This window comes from Nothobranchius furzeri, chromosome 4, assembly GCF_043380555.1.
Source record: "Nothobranchius furzeri strain GRZ-AD chromosome 4, NfurGRZ-RIMD1, whole genome shotgun sequence".
NCBI classification, from domain to species: domain Eukaryota; kingdom Metazoa; phylum Chordata; class Actinopteri; order Cyprinodontiformes; family Nothobranchiidae; genus Nothobranchius; species Nothobranchius furzeri.
In genome coordinates this window covers 80,397,594-80,414,960 of record NC_091744.1, presented here as the reverse complement: position 1 = coordinate 80,414,960, position 17,367 = coordinate 80,397,594, and the positions used below count along the sequence as shown (strand labels likewise).

The 17,367-nt window shown below is 44.9% G+C and overlaps 2 protein-coding genes across 5 annotated transcripts in view; both read left to right on the top strand.

Moving 5' to 3' along the window:
• The window catches only part of rpgrip1l (RPGRIP1 like), a 27,816-nt gene extending 26,200 nt beyond the window's left edge, over nucleotides 1-1,616 (top strand). For both annotated transcript variants that reach the window (XM_015965084.3, XM_054733329.2), the window contains exons 23-25: nucleotides 190-274; nucleotides 1,069-1,205; nucleotides 1,302-1,616. In XM_015965084.3, coding sequence (XP_015820570.3) covers nucleotides 190-274; nucleotides 1,069-1,205; nucleotides 1,302-1,405 — 326 coding nt within the window. In that variant the 3' untranslated portion in view covers nucleotides 1,406-1,616. The remainder of the gene's footprint in view (nucleotides 1-189; nucleotides 275-1,068; nucleotides 1,206-1,301) is intronic.
• Nucleotides 1,617-1,732: 116 nt separating this feature from the next.
• Nucleotides 1,733-16,027, top strand: nox5 (NADPH oxidase, EF-hand calcium binding domain 5). Of its 3 annotated transcripts, none has more exons than XM_054733331.2 (18): nucleotides 1,733-1,836; nucleotides 1,917-2,075; nucleotides 2,271-2,394; nucleotides 3,045-3,195; nucleotides 3,758-3,968; nucleotides 4,064-4,301; nucleotides 5,171-5,324; nucleotides 5,491-5,663; nucleotides 5,758-5,940; nucleotides 6,024-6,156; nucleotides 8,640-8,776; nucleotides 8,850-9,050; nucleotides 9,136-9,168; nucleotides 10,609-10,733; nucleotides 10,803-10,887; nucleotides 10,955-11,054; nucleotides 12,716-12,882; nucleotides 13,531-16,027. In XM_054733331.2, exons 3-18 carry the CDS (start codon nucleotides 2,275-2,277, stop codon nucleotides 13,660-13,662), a joined length of 2,343 nt encoding a protein of 780 aa, XP_054589306.2. In that variant the 5' UTR covers nucleotides 1,733-1,836; nucleotides 1,917-2,075; nucleotides 2,271-2,274; the 3' UTR covers nucleotides 13,663-16,027. The 3 variants fall into 3 exon arrangements, with proteins under 3 accessions (XP_054589306.2, XP_015820572.3, XP_054589305.2); XM_015965086.3 differs by having other exon boundaries at nucleotides 1,917-2,114; XM_054733330.2 differs by having other exon boundaries at nucleotides 1,917-2,138.
• The last annotated feature ends 1,340 nt before the right edge of the window (nucleotides 16,028-17,367 follow it).

Below are 17,367 nucleotides of genomic sequence, written 5' to 3'. Positions count from 1 at the left end.
TATTAACTGAGCTCAACATAAGCTGCAGTCTGATCAGAACCAGAACCAGAACCGGACCTGTTCCAGAGCAAGAAACCAGGAAACAATCCACCCATTCGATCCGTACCAGACCCTAACTGAGTAGTTAAAGATCACTGACCATCAGCTCTCAGGTGTGCGGCTCCTTTAGTTTCTCTTTCTGTTGTTTAGTGTTTCCTGTTGATGCTGAGAGGAACGGGGCAAGACGGCGGCTGCTGCAGGCGGTCCTGCTGGGACGAAACCCTGACATGGACAGGTGAGATGGTTAGACAGGTGATGAAGGTCACATGATCACAAAAATGTGTAGAACTGGATGTGTCAGATGTTGTTAGGGATGTGGGTCTCTGAGATAGAGGCCGATATTTACGTTTTTTCTATACCGGCCATCGGTCGAATCATTTTTAAAAGCCAATAAAAAAGGAAATAAAAGTCTGGCATCTGTGTGGCCCGAGAAGGACCCCAACACACCATTTTTTAAATGTTTTGAGTTTGTTTCATATGTGAAGTTCAATAAATATTAGAGATTTATTGGCTTATTTCATTTATACTGCACACAGAGAGTGTTCAGTTGTCTTTTACAATCAGTGTGATGCTAAAACGTGCATCAGCCCTAATTGTCGGCTTTAGATATCGGCCATCTGCAACAAAATGATTTAAATATCGGTATCGGTGTTAGAAAAACCGTATCGGTCGGCCTCTACTCTGAGATATCAGTTTTGCCTGCTACACATCACACCTCAGTGCCCGAGTAATCACGCTGCTTCAGTTTTATAGAACTCACATCTTCGTCCAAATGAAAACATTCATGTGCTCATCAGCCTCTGAATGAATGTTTCTGATGCTGCAGCTCCTGCACTGTAACTGCTCACCCTTTAACCGTCTTGCAGCTAAGTGTTTATTATCAGCTGTTTTATGTTGTCACGCTGGTTTAAACGTTCTCGGGACACACGCAGAGCTGCTTCTGTGCCTGAAATGTGCTACAGAAGGAGAGGAGGATCAGGGATCCGCAGGTGGTTCGGAGACTAACAGACTCCAGGTGTTTCTGAACAGAATCCGGTTCATGGTGGTCAGCGAGCCGCCGGAGGAGGAGGAGCAGGAAAAGGAATGTGAGGATGTGGGTGTGGCCTACCTGAAAATACACGAGATGCTGGAGAACCAGGAGGACCTGATGGAGGCCAGCCTGATGGGTCAGTGCACAAACACACACACACACACACACACACACACACACACACGCATGCGTGCACACACACACACACCTACCTGTCTTTCTTTCTCCGCAGTCTGGGACCTGAATGATGGCAGTGAGGTTCTCGGCAGACTAACTGTGTCCGTAGAGGGACTGGATGTTCTGCGTGCCATCATGGAGGACCACGGCCTTGAGTGAACTTGTGACCGGTCCTATCCAGAACCTAGAAGGTCCAAACAGAAAGGGTTCATTCTGGATTCAGCTCCAGGCAGACTAGATCCAACGTGGACTTGGCAAACAGAAAATGTGATTTTATGTTTCTCTATAAGAACTTTTGCTTTTGATGGAATTGTTTATTCTTCTGAATTTGTTTTATTTCCTAAATGTAAATAAAAATAAAATCTTCTTTTCTAAGTAATAAAAGTGGATTTAGCTTTTGTGGGGCATACTGATGTGTGTGTGCGTCTGAGAGAGACGGAGGGAGTGTGTTTTACTTAGTGTAACTGGATGTCGGCTGCAGCTGACAGGCTGAACAAAGAGGAGAAGCAGGAGGAGGAGTAACAGGAGTTCTTTGGAGGTGGTCAGTCATAGCAGCAGTGGAAGGAGTGGAGCGAGTTCTTATGCAGCAGGTAAAACGAAGTGGTTCTACAAATGTTTCCATTTTTCAGTAAACAGGATTTAATGTTTTTGCTCCGTTTTGTCCTAAAAGCTCGGCCTCTTTCTCGTCTCCATGGAAACGGCCTGTTGATCAGAAGAGTGTCCAGGTGTTGGTGAATGTTGAATCAGCTGCTCTGACCTCAGGAACAGAAAGCAGTTCTGAGAAACAGGATGAGGTCAACTGAGGCCTGAAGATCTGAACTCCGATCAGGTTTCTGTCCCCAGCCTCCAACAGCCTTGGACAGTAGAGGTTGTGGTTATCTTCTGAGTTTAGGTCTGTGGGTGTTTTGTTGTGATTCTTCAGGGGGAACTCAAGACCGGCCGACACTCGTCTCATCCAAGCAGCCTCTAATTCAAGGTGAAGCTGATGTTTCCAGCAGTTAACCCGTCTATGTTCTTTCTGCAGCAGCATGAGTGTGGATGAAGATGCTCGCTGGCTGGAGTGGGTCACCAAACAGTTTGAAAGCATTGCTGGAGATGACAAAGAGATCAACCTCAATGAGTTTAAAACAGCCCTGAAAGTCAGAGAGGTGAGGAACGGCCATCAGCTTCTTCTGTAAAACTCACCTGTAGGAGGTTTGGTCCTCCGAGGTGTTAATGTGGAGTTTTACTGTAGATGTCCAACCACCTCCTTTATTGCATTCCCTCTGTGTACCATAGTAGGCCTTTTTCAGTGGAACTACTCAGCGTGACTCGGAAGGGTCGGTCTGGCCATCACGGGTTGTGCAGTAATCAAAAGGTTGCAGGTTCGATCCCGGCTTTGGACAGAGAATGCTGCTGTTGTGTCCTTGGGCAAGACTCCTAACCCACCTTGCCTGCTGGTGGTGGTCGGAGGGACCGGTGGCGCCAGTGTTCGGCAGCCTCGTCTCTGTCAGTGCGCCCCAGGGCAGCTGTAGCTACATCGTAGCTCATCCCCACCAGGGTGTGAATGGGTGAATGACTGATTGTGTTGTGAAGGGCCTTGGGGGGTTGTAGAATGCTAAGAAGGTGCTGTACAAATACAGGCTACTTACCATTTACCATGTCACAGAGCTGGCGGGGAAAAGCAACTACACTGAGGTGAGCTGAGTTAACTCATGCTGTACCGAGCTGCTTTAGGCTGAGTGGTGATGCTGGAAAAGGCTTTGTGTTTCTTTTATGTATCCTTTGCATACCCGATGTGTACTTGTTGTGTTTTCAGTCTTTCTTTGCCGAGCGGTTCTTCTCTCTGTTTGATTCGGACTCCAGTGGATCCATCAGTCTGGAAGAGCTTCTAAAAGCTCTGAACTTGCTGATCCACGGCAACGAGACCGACAAGCTGCGGTTCCTGTTTCAGGTCTATGATGTTGATGGTGAGTCCCAAACACACGAAGGTCAATCTGAACCTGCTCTACCTGCCTGCTTCTGATTCTGCTTGGATTCTACTGTAATGTAAATGAAATGTAAATTCAAATTGCTAACACTAGCATACAAAGTCCGAGATGGAACGGCTCCCATCTACCTGAATCCTCTTGCAAAGGCTTACGTCTCGGCCCGGCCGCGCCGGTCATCACAGGATCGTCTGCTAGCAGTGCCTACACCACGCTCAGTACAATCCAGACTCTTCTCATGCATCGTTCCACAAATGTGGAATGACCTTCCAAGCACTACCAGAACAGGGGCTTCCTTTTCAATTTTCAAGAATCTCCTGAAGACCCTGCTCTTCAGAGAGCATCTTCTTAACTAGCACCCTCCCTGCACCCGTTCCCCCTCTCTACTGTCCACTCCTTGCTCCCTCCTCTTCATGATTGATGTCAGGTTGTTGTTGTTATTGTTGTTGTTAACCTCAAGGGCAACATGCCAATCATCACTTGTAAGTCGCTTTGGACATAAGCGTCTGCTAAATACATAAACATAAACATAATGTTCTAACAGGCAGCGGTTCCATCGACCCAGATGAGCTGAAAACGGTTCTGAAGTCGTGTCTGTGTGAGAGTGCCATCTCTCTGCCAGAGGAGAAGCTGGATGACCTGACCCTGGTTCTGTTTGAGTCAGCTGATAAGGACAACAGTGGCTCCATCACCTTTGAGGAGCTTAAAGCAGAGCTGGAGAATTTTCCTGAAGTGATGGAGAACCTGACTATCAGGTGATTCTGGTTCTGCTTGACTATTTGACCCTCAGGAGATCCGTTCTCCTTAAACACAGGAACCTGCTGACTTGTGGTCTGTCTTCTCTTCACAGTGCTGCTAATTGGCTGAAGCCCCCAGATGCGGATCAGAAGAAGAATAAGACCCCTCGGTATCTGACTCTGACCTACTGGCAGAACAACAGCCGGAAGCTGCTGTTCCTGTGTTCCTATGCTCTCCTGAACCTGCTGCTGTTTATCGGCGCCGTGCTGCATCACAGCTATGGAGGAGGCTGGTTCATGCTGGCCAAAGGCTGCGGACAGTGTCTCAACTTCAACTGCACCTTCATCGTGGTAAGACTCTCAGCACCAGAACTTTAGATCCCATAAGCTGAAGACTCGTTAGTCCAACTAAAGAACCAGGATCAGCTTCTGGTACCAAAGATCCAGTTTGAACTGGTTCTACTGCTTAGAGAAGGCACAAGTCAGATAAACCTTCAGATGTTCAGCAGATCTGGAGAAGTAAAGTTCTGGCTCACAATAACGATGATGACAGAACGACACACCACAGTGCATTCTGGGAAGAAGGGAGTGTGTGAGGAATCCACAAACACACAAAGGTGACATAACAGCTTGCCATACAGCAGCCCGTTGATCTGCTCAGCTGATCAGAACCATCTTTAATCCTCTGCTGCTCTGAAGCAGACCTTCAGCCTCTGATTCAGCTAAACGGAGATGTGATTGATCTGGTTCAGTACTGCACCGGGTCAAGCAGATCAGGACAGTTGTGTGGATGAATGTGTTCATACACTTCATTCATCATGTATTCATGTGGAAATCTGGAACATCTGTGTGAGGAGGTCGCTCTGCTCTTCTGGAGAGATAGAATGCTCTCATTTCCACAGCTAGTCTGGACTGGACCCTCTCAGGTTCTGGTTCTGCTCAGTGAGACTACATCACACAGAGCAGCTGTGGCTACCATGCAGCTCACCGTCACCAGCAGAATGTGAATGAATGAGTGAATGAATAATGGATCCTCTGCTTCACAAAAATAATCCATTATTATTCATATGAGTGGGTTTTACCTGTGTGTGTGTGTGTGTGTGTGTGTGTGTGTGTGTGTGTGTGTGTGTGTGTGTGTGTGTGTGTGTGTGTGTGTGTGTGTGTGTGTGTGTGTGTGTGTGTGTGTGTGTGTGTGTGTGTGTGTGTGTGTGTGTGTGCAGGTGCTGATGCTACGACGCTGTCTAACTTGGCTCAGAGCCACCTGGGTGGTCCGAGTCCTACCTCTGGACCAGAACATCCTGCTGCATCAGATTGTGGGCTATGCCATCCTATGCTTCACTGTCGTGCACACTGCTGCACACGTCGCTAACTTTGGTACACACACACACACACACACACACACACAGACTTGACTTTACGGCAGCGGCCCAAATCATCTCTGCAGAAACTGAAGGTGTTTTACTATTAAAGTCCTTGTGATTTGACTTGTGTTGACCTGGTTTACTGACGTGGACCCATCTTCTGATCTTGTGTGTCTCAGCCTGGATGTCACGCAGAGGGGAATTTGGGCTGTGGGAATACCTGCTGACCACCAGGCCCGGGATCGGTTGGGTGAAGGGGACGGCGTCGCTGACCGGAGTGGTGCTGCAGCTGCTGGTCTTTCTCATGGTGTTCTGCTCCAGCACCTTTGTCCGGCGCAGCGGACACTTTGAGGTCCGGGTCCAGAGAAGCTTGACCCAGATGAGTCTCGTCATAGGTTAGAGTTTGTATCTGTGATGGGTCCTGCTGCTTGTTCGGTCTGTTCCAGGTGTTCTACTGGACTCATCTGTCATACATCTGGGTTTGGATCCTCCTCATCATTCACTGTGCAAACTTCTGGAAGTGGTTTGTGGTGCCAGGTCTGGTTTTCCTGCTGGAGAAGATCATCGGAGTCGCCGTGTCTCGAATGGGAGGACTTTACATTGTTGAGGTCAACCTTTTGCCGTCCAAGGTGCTCAGAGCAAACGGAGTGGATCACAGGTTTGTTTGTTAAATGATCTTTAACAGGAAGCCATGTTTCTGCTGCATCTGCAGGTGACTCACCTGGTGATCAGACGCCCTCAGGTCTTCCACTTTAAACCTGGAGACTACATCTACATCAACATCCCTGAAATTGCCAAGTACGAGTGGCACCCGTTCACCATCAGCAGCGCTCCAGAGCAGTCGGGTACAGAACCCACCCGGACCATAACTGGGCTGGTACCATGGGTCTGTGCTGTTGAACAGAACAGACCAGATCTTCTGACTGATGAGTTAACAGCTGACCTCAGTGGGGTCGGTCCTGAGCTGGACCGTCTCCTGTAATAAAAGATCAGGAGGCTCTGCTAGGTGTGTTTACTGGATTCATCGTGAAGGTCTCACCTGTCAGGGATCAATCAGCTGATCAGAGAACCTTCCAGAGTGCTTCTACAGATGTTTGTCTTCACATCTGCACTAATGTTGTGATGTTTACAGATCAAACTCCAAATGATGATAATAAGAATACCTTTATTAGTCCCTCAGTGGGGAAATAGCAGTATTGCAACAGCAAGAGTACAGTAAAGTAAAATGGAAGTAGTACACAATGATGATGATGAAAACCTCCAAATATCAGCTTAATCAGTGAATGGCCAAACTTCAAGTCAAAGCACGGATTTTTGGCAGGGTCTGTGAACTCACCATCACTAAGCACTAATTAATGTTAGCAACATGTGTTGTCATCATGGGACCCTTTGTACCTACAGCACCTGGGCCTGCAATGGAGGACATCAGCAGTAGCCTGCCTCTACTGGTTCAAGCGCAGTTTACCTGTCAGGTCAGGGGCCAGCTTTATTTGTAGAGTACATTTACCCAAAGTGCTTTAGAATGCACTGCAGCCACATAAACCGCCAAAATAAAACACATTCAGAAGTAAAAACATAGAGAAATATCAAAGAAATAATAAACCTGTAAATCAATTTAAAACCTACTAAGTCAATAAAACCACAGTAAAACTAGGTCAAAGGTTAAAGAATGGCTGCACACATCAACCAATGATAAAAGCCTGATCCTCCAAACTATGAGAGGTCCTCAGATGTAAAGGTAATCCCCTGGCACAATGTCCACACAGTACAGGCAAACCCTCCCACTGTCTTCATGGGTGACCCCGCGAGGAAAGTTGCCCACTGAGGTGGTGCTCACTCCTCACCCCTGCCAAGTGGACCCAAGGGATAAATCATCAACCCTGCTCAATGGTCAACTTTCCTCGCTGGCTCACACCCATTAGGACAGTGGGAGGGTTAAAGTAGAAGTTTGTCCAAATAAACCTATAAAGACAAGTACACCGTCACACACACACACACAAGGTGACTACACGACTATTTAAAAGTTCCAGAGATCAGGCTATTTCAAATCTCTGAGAACAGTATATGTTAACATCTTACCACTGGAACTATTGAGATGTCCTTTTATCTTCAAGTTAGAATATGGAACATTTTAATAAAAAGCTATATTTAAAAAAAACAATACCTCCACGGGCTGGTCAGAGGTGAGCAGAATCGATGTACAGTTTCCCCTTTTAAAGCTATATTTAAAAAGATAAATAATCACATTTTTATTCTGTCGGGTACAACACTGTGTTTATGTTTACATCTACCAGCCACTAGAGGGCACCTTTGCACTAAAAAGTCAACTGAGTCTTAGGCGATTCAATCATTGTATTTGGTTTGGTAGTCTAGCGCAGTGGTTGCCAAACTTTTATGACTCGTGGACCCCCTGAACCCTAACCGTAACCTCTGTAGTAATGTATAAACATGGTATGGTATAGTATGGTGGTATGGTATAGTGTGGTATAGTATAGTATGGTGGTGTGGCATAGTGTGGTGGTATGGTATGGTATGGTATGGTATGGTATGGTATGGTGGTGTGGTTGTATAGAATGGTATGGTATGGTGGTGTGGTGGTATGGTGTGGTATAGAATGGTATAGTATGGTGGTGTGATAGTGTGGTATGGTAAGGTATGGTATGCCATGGTGGTATGCTATGGTATGGTATAGAATGTTATGGTATGCTATGCTATGGTGTGGTATGGTATGGTATGCTATGGTGTTATGGTGTGGTGTGGTATAGAATGTTATGGTATGGTATGCTATGCTATGGTGTGGTATAGAATGGTATGGCATGGTATGGTATGGTATGCCATGGTGGTATGCTATGGTATGGTATAGAATGTTATGGTATGGTATGCAATGGTGTGGTATAGAATGGTATAGCATGGTGTGGTATGGTATGGTATGCTATGGTGTTATGGTGTGGTATGGTATGGTATGCCATGGTGGTATGGTGTGGTATAGAATGGTATGATATGGTATGCTATGGTGTGGTATAGAATGGTATAGCATGGTGTGGTATGGTATGGTATGCTATGGTGTTATGGTGTGGTATGGTATGGTATGCCATGGTGGTATGGTGTGGCATAGAATGGTATGGTATGGTATGCCATGGTGTGGTATAGAAGGGTATGGTATAGTATGCTATGGTGTTATGGTGTGGTGTGGTGTGGTATGGTATGGTGTGATAATGAAAAAGATCTTGGTGTCTGTGGAGTGTTTTTATGTGCAGGAGGAAGTTCTGAAGTTGGTTTCACAGCTGGAGTGTGATTTCAGCCTGACTTTGTGATCTTTGACCCTCAGAAACCCTGTGGCTCCATGTGCGCTCCATGGGCCAGTGGACCAACCGTCTATATGAGTACTTCAGGCAGCCGGAGAGCCAGATGTTTCGTCAGAAGATCCTGAGTAGCAACCTGAGAAAACGCCGGCAACAGGAGGAGGTGCAGACAGGGACACATGGTCCTCTGAGGGACCTCCTGCAGCAGAGCCTCTAAGTTTTCTGTATGTTTTCAGAGGGAAAAGACGTTCTCCTCAGATTCTTACGGAACTGTGGCATATAACCAGGACAGATCCATCCAGCTGATGATGTTCTGTCAAAATGGCCCACTGTCTGGAACAGATCCAAACATGGAGTCAGGAGATCAAAAAAACCCAAGACCTCCCCTGGATCAACCAGAGTCAGCAGAGAGAGGAGAAGCCCCTCAGCTTAGAGAGGTACAGAGATCTGGAGATCAACTCCATCCTAGTTTGGTTAGAGGTGAAGCTCAAATGTTTTTCTGTTTGGTGTTTTTACCTTCAGGTTCCTGCAAACCACCTGTTCTGCTACATCAAGGTAAAAGTCCCTCTCTTCTGTGCTATAGACCACTTGACAGGTGATGTCACGTGCCCCCACCCCACCCCCCAGCCCCTGGCTGGAGGGCGATAAGCCGACACCTCCCAGTTGGTCATGGTTGTGTTTATTTGTTAGTTGTGAATAAAATGACCTAAATTGCAGCTAAATGAAAGCTATCGTCATGGTTAGCACACACAGAGCTGCAGGCTGCACAAGTAGATGATAGAAGGTCAGAAAATGTAAAACTTTACAGGCTTCCAGCTGATAAAACATGCTGAAGGCCATGGTTAGCAGCCAGACAGTTCTAGTGGATAAACCACCCCTTCGTGGCAGATGAAGTCCCACGGCAGAATAAAAAAGTCAAATATCTGCCCCACATCCAGACACAAAAGAAGTTCTAGCCATATAGAAGAAGAAGAAGCATCAAGGAGGAGAGCTGTGTTCCTGATAATTTCTGAGAAATAAACGTGTAAAAATGACCACGCTGGTGTGGTGTGTAGTTCTGTGTGACCCGCGGTAACGCTCTTGTTACAACAATCACACAAATTGTGTTGTGCAATTGTAGCGGGCAGCCTATAGTGTTGTTCATTTGTGTTTCTATTTACGATGCTCATAAACGGAGAATCTGTCTTATTCTTCAAAGACAAGCGGCGTCACGGCAACCGTTCAGCATGAGCTCGCAAAATGTAGAAGAGATCCGGTTGCTCCTTCGCTGCTTCTGCTGTGTGACGTCTAGGCAGTCGTTTCTGAGGGCACCCCCTCAGCACATTAAATGTGAATGGTCTGTGTTTGTTTAGCGCCTTCTAAGGGTTCTACAACCCCCCAAGGCTCTTCACAACACAATCAGTCATTCACACATTCACACGCTGATGGTGATGAGCTACGATGTAGCCACAGCTGCCCTGAGGCGCTGACAGAGGCGAGGCTGCCGAGCACCACCAGCAGGTATGGTGGGTTATTTGTCTTGCTCAAGGACACAACAGCAGAATTCTCTGATCGGAGCCGGGATCGAACCTGCAACCTTCCGATTACTGGACAACCCGCTCTACCTCCTGAGCTGCTGCTGTCGTTAGCTATTTCAAATGGATCTGGAAGTTGAACGCCGTAAACTTTGAGATGTTCCTCTTCTGTTCTTCTGCACAAAGATGTGTTGGATGATCTAGAGCAGTAAGATCTACATCCCTGGTTTATTTAGTTAGCTTATTGTGGAGATAAAGTTCTGGAGAACTGGAGACAGGTTTCTTGTCCTCCAACATTGTGTGGATGTGTGCAGGTATCCGGATGTAAACAACAGCTTTCAGTGGGTCTATATCACCTTCTGTACCACCTCACCCTCATAGTGGTTACTATGGCAACAATAGAGGTGAATTCTGTGAACTTTTCACAGATGACCATCTGTGTGTGTGTGTGTGTGTGTGTCTGTGTGCGTGCGTATCCCAGTGTTATGTAGATGGACCATATGGAACTCCGACTCGGCAGATCTTTGCCTCCGAACATGCGGTCCTGATCGGAGCAGGAATTGGGATCACACCTTTTGCCTCCATCCTACAGAGCATCATGTACAGGTTAGAACCTGTTTCTCTGGTCAGTCACTCAGGTGAGCTTACCTTTTACCAGGTATTGGTTTGTCTCAGGTACCACATGAGGAAACACAACTGTCCCAGCTGCAGCTACTCCTGGTGTGAAAACATCAAAGATAATGACATGAAGCTCCGCAAAGTGAGAAGCCTTCTTTCTGTCCTGATCTGACCCGCCGACCCAGACAGCTGACCCATTTTCTCTCCAGGTCGACTTCATCTGGATCAACAGGGACCAGAAATCCTTTGAATGGTTTGTCAGTTTACTAACCAAACTGGAGCTGGAGCAGGCTGATGAGGAGCCAGATGGTAATAAATTAATTATTAAATCAATAGAAACATTTTAGTAGGGATGTCCAGATCAGGAATCTGACTTTAACTCCCGACTTGTACTCGGATACAGGGTTCAAACTACGGGTACAGTAATTTATCAGAATGTAATATTTACATATCTGATGCCGTTAACACAGAGACAAAAATATAGTTTATAACCGTTCATTAATAAATTTCTATTATCAATCATGATGAAAGGTAAATGATTATAACTGGTGATTCACGGTGATACTAAATGAGACAGTGAATGAACTCTGATGAAACATGACCTTGAGCTTCTCTAAGTGACTGATACCGTTCAGATTACCTTCAAAACACAGTCCCACACCCAGGGCCGTATCAAGGCATTTTGGGGCCAAGGCAAAATAGACCCCTGCTGGGTATTTTAGGTTGAGGTGCTGTTTCTTTTTATATTAGACTTTTTTTTATATTTCTCGACCGGAAAAGGGTGGCTTGCCAACTCCGGGTCGGGGGAGAAGTCCTACCTCAAGTGGAGGAGATTAAGTATCTCGGGGTCTTGTTCACGAGTGAGGGTAGGAGGGATCGGGAGATCGACAGGCGGATTGGTTTGGCGTCTGCAGTGATGCGGACGCTGAGCCGATCTGTCGTGGTGAAGAGGGAGCTGAGCCAGAAAGCCAGGCTCTCGATTTACCGGTCCATCTATGTCCCAATCCTCACCTATGGTCATGAGCTTTGGGTAATGACCGAAAGAATGAGATTGCGGATGCAAGCGGCCGAAATGAGTTTCCTCCGTAGGGTGGCCGGGCTCAGCCTTAGAGATAGGGTGAGGAGCTCGGACATTCGGGAGGGACTCGGAGTAGAACCGCTGCTCCTCCGGATCGAAAGGAGCCAGTTGAGGTGGTTTGGGCATCTGGTCTGGATGCCTCCTGGACGCCTACCTGGGGAGGTGTTTTGGGCACGTCCTGCCGGCAGGAGGCCCCCCGGGTTGACCCAGGACACGTTGGAGAGGTTACATCTCCAATCTGGTCCGGGAACGCCTTGGGGTCCTGCCGGAGGAGCTGGTGTAGGTGGCCGGGGAGAGGACGGTCTGGAGCTCCCTAGTTGGGATGCTGCCCCCGCGACCCGGATAAGCGGAGGAAGACGACGACGACTTTTTTATATTTGCACTAAAGTCCAAAAGTGAAGCACTGATGTTTTTTATTACTGAATTTTTCAAACTACCCCACAGAAGCCCTCTGTTTGTTAAAGAGTTTTCAAAAGGAAGTTAATTCAATAAAAAATAAGGAATATTCCAGATCTGTTTGTTTTTCTTTTTTTATGTATGATTGAAGGATCGGATCAGGACTCGGTATCGGTAGATGCTCAAAATCAAATGACTCGGACTCTGGCAAAAACACCTGATCGAGACATCCCTACTTTTTAGTCCACTCAAGGCCACCTTGTCATAAAATATAATAACAGTGACAGCAAAGTGAAAGTGGTTCTGGAGGCGGTACTGGTACTGGTTTATGTGTTCCACAGTTTATTACCTGATAGCTTCCAGCTACTTGAGTTACACCTGATCAGGTGTGTGGGGTCCCTGGTTCACAGCAGGTCTATTCAGACACACTTGAGCTGTGGACCTGAAGGATATGTCGCTGGTTTCTGATCAGTTTATAACTGCTGCTGCTTGACAGGTCGCTTCCTGGAGATGCACATGTACATGACATCAGCGCTTGGTAAGAATGACATGAAGGCCATCGGCCTGCAGATGGCCCTGGACCTCCTGGCTAAGAAGGAGAAGAAAGACTCCATCACCGGCCTGAGGACCAGAACCCAACCGGGCCGACCCCAGTGGGAGAAGGTGAGGAATTGCCTTTCATCTTATCAGTCATGGTTGCTGCCTTTGGTTTGGCACAGCTGGAGAAATGGCCACTCACACACACACACACACACACACACACACACACACACACACACACACACACACCCTGATGGTGAGCTACATCGTAGATGTTCTGGGATGCACCGACAGAAACTACTGGTCCCTCCACCAACCACCAGCAGCTGGTGGGTGAGGTGGTGGTGGTGAAGGTTCTTGCCCAAGGCCACAATGTTTGAACCTGCAACCCAGCAGCCACAGGGTGAACTCCTGACCCTGAAGCCAACATTCTGAAGGACAAACATCACACCCTGGTCAGCATCACTTCACCTCAGGTTTGTTTGTAACGAGTAACACAGATCTCCGATCAGATTCAGACCTTAACTCCTGCAGCAGGTTTATGAGAGCTGATGTTCTGGATCCACCCTCTGTATCATGTCTCAGAAGACATCCTCCATTCTTGCTGCAGGAACCATCTCAAACCGACACTCCTGCTGTTGTTCAAAGATGTTATTTATCTTCAGAGCATCTGGGATGATCTTCATCAACTGCAGGTTGAATAATCGTGTGTGTGTGTGTGTGTGTGTGTGTGTGTGCGCGTGTGTGTGTGCGCGCGTGTGTGTGTGTCAGGTGTTTCAGAAGCTCTCTGAGGAGAACAAAGGGAAGGTGCACGTGTTTTACTGCGGTGCTCCATCTTTGGCTAAAGCCATTAAACATCAGTGTGAACGCTTCGGCTTCAAGTTCTACAAAGAAAACTTCTGAGGGACCAAAGCATGAGAGGACAAACCCAGGAGGTCAAGACTGGACCTTAACTGGTCCAAAACAAGCTCCTCAGAAACCCTGAGTTAAAATCAAAGTTGTGGTCAGAGTTCTGAGAGTGGTTGGGTGATCATGATAGAGAGGGTTGGAGTGAGTCATGGGGGTGATGGTAATTAGTTATACTGTGGTTAGAGTTGGTTAGGGTTAGTTATGCCATGGCTAGTGAGGGTTAGCTAGTTATACCATGGTTAGTGCTGGTTAGTTAGTTAAACCATGGCTAGTGTGGGTTTGTTTGTTATACCTTAGTTAGTTAGTGAGGGTTTGTTAGTTATACCTTACTTAGTTAGTTGGTGAGGGTTTGTTAGTTATTCCATAGTTAGTTAGTTAGTTTGTTAGTTATATCATGGCTAGTGTGGGTTAGTTAGTTATACCATAGTTAGTGAGGGTTTGTTAGTTATACCTTACTTAGTTAGTTGGTGAGGGTTTGTTAGTTATTCCATAGTTAGTTAGTTTGTAAGTTATATCATGGCTAGTGTGGGTTAGTTATACCATGGTTAGTGAGGGTTTGTTAGTTATACCTTACTTAGTTAGTTAGTGAGGGTTTGTTAGTTATTCCATAGTTAGTTAGTTTGTTAGTTATATCATGGCTAGTGTGGGTTAGTTAGTTATACCATGGTTAGTGAGGGTTTGTTAGTTATACCTTACTTAGTTAGTGAGGGTTTGTTAGTTATTCCATAGTTAGTTAGTTTGTTAGTTATACCATGGCTAGTGTGGGTTTGTTAGTTATACCTTAGTTAGTTATTGAGGGTTTGTTAGTTATTCCATAGTTAGTTAGTTAGTTAGTTATGCCATGGCTAGTGTGGGTTTGTTAGTTTTACCTTACTTAGTTAGTTAGTGAGGGTTTGTTAGTTATACCTTACTTAGTTAGTTAGTGAGGGTGTGTTAGTTATTCCATAGTTTGTTAGTTATATCATGGCTAGTGAGGGTTAGTTAGTTAGTTGGTTAGTTAGTTAGTTAGTTATACCATGGCTAGTGTGGGTTTGTTAGTTATACCTTACTTAGTTAGTTAGTGAGGGTTTGTTAGTTATTCCATAGTTAGTTAGTTAGTTATACCATGGCTAGTGTGGGTTAGTTAGTTATACCATGGTTAGTGAGGGTTTCTTAGTTAGTTAGTTAGTTAGTTAGTTAGTTAGTTAGTTAGTTAGTTAGTTATGCCATGTGTAGCGTTGGAAAAGAACAACAAGGTTATTTATCTACTGTAATGTAAAAGGTCACCAGACATTGATTTCCACAGCCTGCTCCATTAAGGGTTAACTGTGTGCTTTTCACCTCAAGGCTGTCTGTAACCTTAATGAATTCCTTCTCTTGACTCCGTTATCTGAGCTGCAACTCCAAGGCCCACGCAGAAGACGAGACTTTACACTTTGAATAAAGTGATTCTTAGTTTGGTCTCATAATGATTTATTTCAATCCACAGGTTGTTTACATCACATTCTGTGTTATCTACAATGAATGTTCTATCTAAAGTCATGTAATAGTTATTAATTATTATCAGTTACATCCACATAATATCAGTATGCTAACAAATGAGTGTTTAACAGATGTACTTCATATTAAGCGGAACCAGCCTCCTCTGAATGTCTGAGGAATGTGTGATGTCCGAGGGTCTTGGTAAACACCTAGACACATTTATCAGATCTGATTGGTCAAAGTTTATAAACAAGCACTTCTTAAAAGTGAACTCACTTCCGGTTTTCCCCAGTTCAGCCAGAGCTCAGGCTAAGTGACTATCCTGTGGGGAATAAACCAGATTATTCAGTGGAATAATTTTGGCAGCTTAAAGAACCTTCCTAGTTTTTTTTATCAATCAATTATTATTTGCTCAATCCACCACCCACTCATCAGATGTGAAACCATCCACCAGAAGCCACCTGGGGAGTACCTTCTGACCAGTCGTGCATACGCTGAGGGTTTCTACGGCCTTCAGATACATCAGAAGTCCACGCACTCGCTCTGAGAGACGGATCCAGACCAGATCCTCGAGAACGTCCACTATCCTGGTGCGCTGGCTCCACGATGGCATCAGAGTGGTTGATATTAATTTGATAACTTGTATAATTACATCAAACAAACAGCCAAATGTATTTTATAATCCCAGACATCACACCTTTCTGAGACACTTAGAGAAGCTCAAGGTCATGTTTCATCAGAGTTCATTCATTCTGTCATTTAGTATCACTGTGAATCACCAGTTATAATCATTTGTCTTTCGTCATCATTGATAGAAATATAGTAAAAAAAATTGTTATAAACTATATTTTTGTCTCTGTGTTAAATTATTATAAAGCGTTGTTTCCCTGGATTAACTAAAATGCCCAGTTTCATCAGCAATGGAATATTAAATGCTCAATAATATTGATAATATATATTTTTATGGAATATTACATGTTATTAAATACCTTTATATTCTGTTGACAATTTATTACAAGTAACCATTTACAAATCATTGCACATGGTTAGTGTGGGTTATAGTTAGTTATACCATAGTTAGTGTGGGTTATAGTTAGTTATACCATGGCTAGTGTGGGTTATAGTTGGTCATACCATGGCTAGTGTGGGTTATAGGTTATAGTTAGTTATACCATGGCTAGTGTGGGTTATAGTTAGTTATACCATGGCTAATGTGGGTTATAGTTAGTTATACCATGGCTAGTGTGGGTTATAGTTGGTTATACCAATCAATCAATCAAAGCTTTATTTATAAAGCGCCTTCCGCAACCCTGTCAGGAAGCCCAAAGCGCTGAACATGGTACAGTTGTAAGTAATTATACTGAATAAATCAACAATAAAAGAAATTCAAATTACAAAATACAAATTACAAAATACAAAATGGAAATTACAAGATAGATGAAACATTCCGGTAAAATACAAATGTGTGAAACACAATTGGATTGAGTGGATGGATTGAGTGTACCAATGAAAACTGTGGAATAGATTCAACATAATAGAGGGCCATAATCAAACATGTTCTGGAAACGCCAAGCGGAGGAGGTGTGTTGGCTAGCCAGGTGTACCATGGCTAGTGTGGGTTATAGTTGGTTATACCATGGCTAATGTGGGTTATAGTTAGTTATACCATGGCTAGTGTGGGTTATAGTTGGTTATACCAATCAATCAATCAAAGCTTTATTTATAAAGCGCCTTCCGCAACCCTGTCAGGAAGCCCAAAGCGCTGAACATGGTACAGTTGTAAGTAATTATACTGAATAAATCAACAATAAAAGAAATTCAAATTACAAAATACAAATTACAAAATACAAAATGGAAATTACAAGATAGATGAAACATTCCGGTAAAATACAAATGTGTGAAACACAATTGGATTGAGTGGATGGATTGAGTGTACCAATGAAAACTGTGGAATAGATTCAACATAATAGAGGGCCATAATCAAACATGTTCTGGAAACGCCAAGCGGAGGAGGTGTGTTGGCTAGCCAGGTGTACCATGGCTAGTGTGGGTTATAGTTGGTTATACCATGGCTAGTGTGGGTTATAGTTAGTTATGCCATGGTTAGTGTGGGTTATAGTTGGTTATACCATGGCTAGTGTGGGTTATATTTGGTTATACCATGGCTAATGTGGGTTATAGTTAGTTATACCATGGCTAGTGTGGGTTATAGTTGGTTATACCATGGCTAGTGTGGGT

Excerpts from the sequence above, each read along its gene's own strand:
- nox5 (XM_054733331.2), top strand. The coding sequence starts at position 2,275 with ATGAGTGTGGATGAAGATGCTCGCTGGCTGGAGTGGGTCACCAAACAG. Across the intron at positions 6,157-8,639 it reads CAGCGCTCCAGAGCAGTCGG|AAACCCTGTGGCTCCATGTG; the intron begins GTACAGAACCCA and ends TTTGACCCTCAG. Across the intron at positions 10,888-10,954 it reads ATGACATGAAGCTCCGCAAA|GTCGACTTCATCTGGATCAA; the intron begins GTGAGAAGCCTT and ends TTTTCTCTCCAG.